Below are 4,864 nucleotides of genomic sequence, written 5' to 3' on the forward strand. Positions count from 1 at the left end.
TCAGGTACTCTGTTCGCTACCCGCTCAGGTACTCTGTTCGCTACCCGTTCAGGTACTCTGTTCGCTACCCGTTCAGGTACTCTGTTCGCTACCTGTTCAGGTACTCTGTTCGCTACCCGTTCAGGTACTCTGTTCACTACCAGCTCAGGTACTCTGTTCACTACCTGCTCAGGTACTCTGTTCACTACCTGTTCAGGTACTCTGTTCACTACCTGCTCAGGTACTCTGTTCACTACCTGCTCAGGTACTGGACACATGATGAAAATGATGTGTCCACTACCTGCTCAGGTACTGGACACATGATGAAAATGATGTGTCTTCTTGTGTCTTGTGTGTGATGTGATGATGGAGGACAAAGTAAAGACGGTTTTCTTCTTCTTCTTCTTCTTCTTCTTCTTCTTCTTCTTCTTCTTAGACACTATATTAGCCTTCGGCCGTCAGCTGAAGGACATGATATCTGCTTTTCCTGAAAAACAGCAGGTCAGTGAACGCAGCAGTTTGTCTCTGTGATTAAGAGACATTAAATATGTAAACAATGATGAAACATGATTCATGTACTTTTGTTTTGTTAACATAAAGTTGTGTGTGTGTTACAGGCTCCTCCCCTCTCCTCCTCTACACCTGTCCAGAGGGTGGAGCCTACAGTCGTCTCTTCTATAAAGCGTTCGACTCCCTCTGCGGTCGTCCCGGTGACCTCTAACCCCCCCTCCTCCACCCCCCCTCCTCCTTCTGAGCCTCCTGTTTCCATGGCGACGTCTAAACCACATCCTAAAATCATCCTGAGCACCAGAAACGAGCCCATCGGGCTGAACGTGGCCGACTTCCTGCCTGTGAGTTTAACACATCTGCACAGGTGTTTGTTGAGGGTAGATGACGTCACTTGAAGTGCATACTACATGTCCCACGATGCATTGTGCACGAGCTCCTCATCAACACTGAGAAGGTTTCCTCTAGAGCGGGGGGGGCAGGCAAACACTGCTGGTGATCAGCATCACTTTCCTCAAGGAACTTAATAAACTGACGACGCTCGTATAAAGTTAACGAGTTTTATGTCTGGCTTCACTTTATGATCAAACTGCATTACAGACTCACACAGTGTAGGAAGAGTACATCCAGCTCCGGGTTTTCCTCTTTCACCTCATCCCGGATTCTTCTCAGCAGCCCGATGTTTTTTCCTGTTAAGTTTGACGATCTGTCTGTGGTGACATTGGCAAGTTTACACCAAGGTAGCTTCAGCCTCTGGATGACACCAGATGCCATACAAGTCCTGTCCTCGTGTTGTCCCCTTCAGACGTCCCATGGTCAAACATTCCTCCGATATCTCTAAGCTGTCATTAATCCCTCTGATAAAGATTCAGAGCTCAGCGGTGTCTTTTAAGTCTTTACTTTCGTCCAGTGCTAACAAATAGAACTTAAATGACTCGGCGTTTTTGTTTGACTCGCTGGCTAAGTCTTGGTCAGTTAGTTCTACACGGCGAGTCATTGTCCTGCGTGATAAACTCATTCTTTCTTTGGAGAAAGGCTTGCTGGCCTTTGCTCATTTGAATCCTAGTAAATAGCTTGCCTTAGTGCTTGACTCTTGGCTGCCAACCTCCGAGCAGTAGCCGGCCGTTCTTGCGTTGACTGTTTGCTAGCGTATTTAGCATGCTTGGTGGAAAAGTGGCGGCTGATATTGTTTTTACCGCCTGTGATCACACTTAGGTGAAAAAATATGATGCTGCCCACTCCTCATTAAACACTCTGAGCTCATTGTGGACTTTTCCTTTCTTTGGTCCACTCATTGTTACAGAAGGGCTCCATGCTGTGACAGAGGTGGTGTTTCAGCATCGTTTTAGAGATGATCTCCGTCCAAAATAAAACAAATATCACGTGACTCTTCACGTACACGTGATGGTGCCGGTGTCAACAGGAAGTAGATTGGTTGCTTAGTTAAAACAATACGACAGAGTAATAAAGTATTCTTTAATGATGAACGGTCGTGTTTGATACTTAAGATCTTCTCTAAAATCTTCCTCTATGAACTCAAACACACAGTTAGTGGAAAGTTTTACAAGTTTTATTTTCCAGACTTAGTTACAGCGCTGCAGGTCTTTATCTCTCTCACATCATATTTACATTAAAATGAACACTTACACATAAGTCTACTAGATTATGGTCCATAAATGTGGTCCACACTCGTCTCTCACTCGTTCCCTCGGTGTCGTCGTCGTTCTCACTTGTAGCTCTGCTGCTGAAGTCTCTGTCCACTGGAGAGCAGTCCATGTTCTGTTCCTTTATAGTTTGTGTGTGGGGACTTCACAATAGTTGTGCAGAACAAAATAAACAATAATAAGAAAAGGAAAGTTCTCCATTTTGTGTCCATCCTCCTCAAAGCCGCAAACTGTGACTTCAGACGTCTCTGTAGGTTTGATTCCTTCGCTGGACACGCTGCTCACTAATCGCTCCAACAACAGCTGCTAGTAAAGAGAACACGGTCAACAACACCTGTAATCAGTCGTCCGTGTTGAGTTAACCTGGTAGTCCATCGGTAATCAATGCTGTTGTTTGTGATCTTCCAGTAAATGGTCATGTGATCGGGGACGAATCAGAGGACATGTTGTGACTGCTAAGAACCAATCAAGTAGTGAACGTGGGGGTGGGCGTCATCTAGAGAGAATTGACCGGAGTGCTCCATCTAGTGGGCTCAACTGTAACTCCGGGTATTGCAGGAAAAAGGCAAAATTAATCAAGTCTTTACTATAATTTGGACAATTTTGTACCAATATTCGACGGGCCGGATTAAAAAGCCCAACGTGCCGTAGTTTGCCCATGCCTGCTCTAAAGTCACTGGGATGTTCAACTGAAACATTTAAGTGTGTGTGTGTGTATGTGTGTGTGTGTGTGTGTTTCCTCAGTCGTCCCCTCTCAACAGAGGCGGAGCTCTGAGTGATGATGAAGCTCTGTCTCAGCTGAAGAAGGGTCATGACACCATGTGTGTGATGCTGAGGAGCCGACACAAGAACCTGGAGACGGTCCGGTCCGTTTGGGCCCGAGAGGACATCAAGGTGAGACTCATATCTAAATCTAAGGGTTTATGTATTGTTTCATATCTCAATATCAAATGTAAAGAAGAATTATTGCAGTGTCGGTTATTCTAACATCATGCAGACCTGTCAAATGATTGGTTCTCACTGCCTCCACTTCCTGTTGACGTCTCTCTGCAGAGAGCTCTGGACGCTGCTGTCTCCATGAATGATCTGTCTATTGTGGTGGACATCCTGAACATCATCAACCTGCAGCCGTGAGTCCACCCAAAACCCTTAAAACCCTTCAACCCTAAACATCATGGATGAAGTCTTGTCAGATGTCAAACATTGTGAATAGAGACTCTGATATAAATGTGATTTAATGATAGTTGATAATTGTTTCAGGTCGCTATGGAAACTGGACTTATGCACGACGATTCTTCCTCCGATCGACCAACTCCTGCACAGTAAATATGAGAGGTGATCAGTTATTCATTATCTATAAGATATAAAACAGACCTGCAGCCAAAGAACAGTTCAACAGTGAATCAACATTTTGTTTGGGTTCATATTTAAATATAAACATTCTACAGATTTTAATCACAACACTAAGTTTTATTTCTGTCAGTTAGATAAAGTGTTTCAAAATCACAAAATCCACAATCCAAACTGTGTGTGCGCGTCTCTCTGTGTCTGCCTGTCTGTCTGTAGCTATATCCAGACCGGCTGTACGTCTCTGAAGCTCATCATGAAACATTTCTGGATGTTGATCTCTGACACTCTGAAGGCGACTCCGTCTGTGGGCGTCGACATCACCCGAGAGGAGCGGTGAGTCAGCACAAACACACACCAGGAAGTGATCGCTTGTGTGTAAAGGTCTCAATGAGGATGATGATGGTGATGATGATGATGGTGTTTGTTTTCCAGACACCAGAAGTGCAGATCGTGCTGCAGGCAGCTGAAGAACCTGAGCAACGTGGTGAAGAACAAGGCGGAGCAGGTCGGTCGACATGGCAGCGCCTTCAGAGAGCTGCAGCTGATCATGACGCCGCTGGACGACTGAGGAGGAGGCTGATTTAAAGCTTCACGTGTGTCATGTCACTGAAGAACTGTTATTTAAAGACATTCCTCTTCCTGTTCACTCTGAGGAAATCGCAGAAGAAGAAGATCATGGATCCTGAGTCTCAGATGAACGGTCGGTTCAGAGGGTTCTGGATGACCTCACCTGTACTAAACTACAACTGACTCGCCTTAAAAGAACAGTTTGACATTTTGTTGAGGGTGAGATTGATGTCTGTCTGGTGAACATGAAGCTGTAGCTGCTTAGCTTAGCATGAAGACATGTGTCCTGGAGTCTGGCCGATCGGAGCCGTTACTCAGCTGGAATAAACAAATCTTCCATATTTATTCCATCAAAGACTTTTCCGATGTTCAAATATTTTGTTCTTGCTGTTTATTTAAATAAAGTTGTACATGTTGGGATTAAAGAAGAGTCTATTTGTACCAGCAGGGTGGAACCAGCATCAGAACCGTTTATTGCCAATGAAGTTTGCACCTACAAGGAATCTGTCATTTGGGGGGGGGGGGGGGGTGCATAACATTAAACAATCAACACCGTGCAAGAAATAGAAACATATTAAAAATTTACAATAGAATATAAAAGAGTATAAAATAAAGTGCTAACAGAACTGTAAACAAGTGAAATGTTAAAAGTGTCGAGTGTTTAAATGAAGAAACATAGATGTGCAGGGGAGTGACGGGTAGGAGGTTGTGTTGGGGATGACAGAGTCAGTGGGTCCTGGTCTCTGTTAATGAGCCCGACTGCGGACGGGAAGAAGCTGTTCATGTGGCGTGAGGTC

The 4,864-nt window shown here is 44.7% G+C and overlaps 1 protein-coding gene across 1 annotated transcript; it reads left to right on the plus strand.

Moving 5' to 3' along the window:
- Positions 1 to 345: 345 nt before the first annotated feature.
- On the plus strand, positions 346 to 4,513 carry LOC116378223 (katanin p80 WD40 repeat-containing subunit B1-like). Its single transcript, XM_031840057.1, has 7 exons — positions 346 to 480; positions 597 to 830; positions 2,895 to 3,044; positions 3,204 to 3,280; positions 3,411 to 3,485; positions 3,717 to 3,833; positions 3,933 to 4,513. Exons 1-7 carry the CDS (start codon positions 346 to 348, stop codon positions 4,066 to 4,068), a joined length of 924 nt encoding a protein of 307 aa, XP_031695917.1. The 3' UTR covers positions 4,069 to 4,513.
- Positions 4,514 to 4,864: the final 351 nt, after the last annotated feature.

This window comes from Anarrhichthys ocellatus, unplaced genomic scaffold (assembly GCF_004355925.1).
Source record: "Anarrhichthys ocellatus isolate YVR2014 unplaced genomic scaffold, GSC_Weel_1.0 scaffold2246, whole genome shotgun sequence".
NCBI lineage: Eukaryota > Metazoa > Chordata > Actinopteri > Perciformes > Anarhichadidae > Anarrhichthys > Anarrhichthys ocellatus.

Excerpts from the sequence above, each read along its gene's own strand:
- LOC116378223 (XM_031840057.1), top strand. The coding sequence starts at position 346 with ATGGAGGACAAAGTAAAGACGGTTTTCTTCTTCTTCTTCTTCTTCTTC. Across the intron at positions 481-596 it reads CTTTTCCTGAAAAACAGCAG|GCTCCTCCCCTCTCCTCCTC; the intron begins GTCAGTGAACGC and ends TGTGTGTTACAG. Across the intron at positions 3,834-3,932 it reads GACATCACCCGAGAGGAGCG|ACACCAGAAGTGCAGATCGT; the intron begins GTGAGTCAGCAC and ends TTTGTTTTCCAG.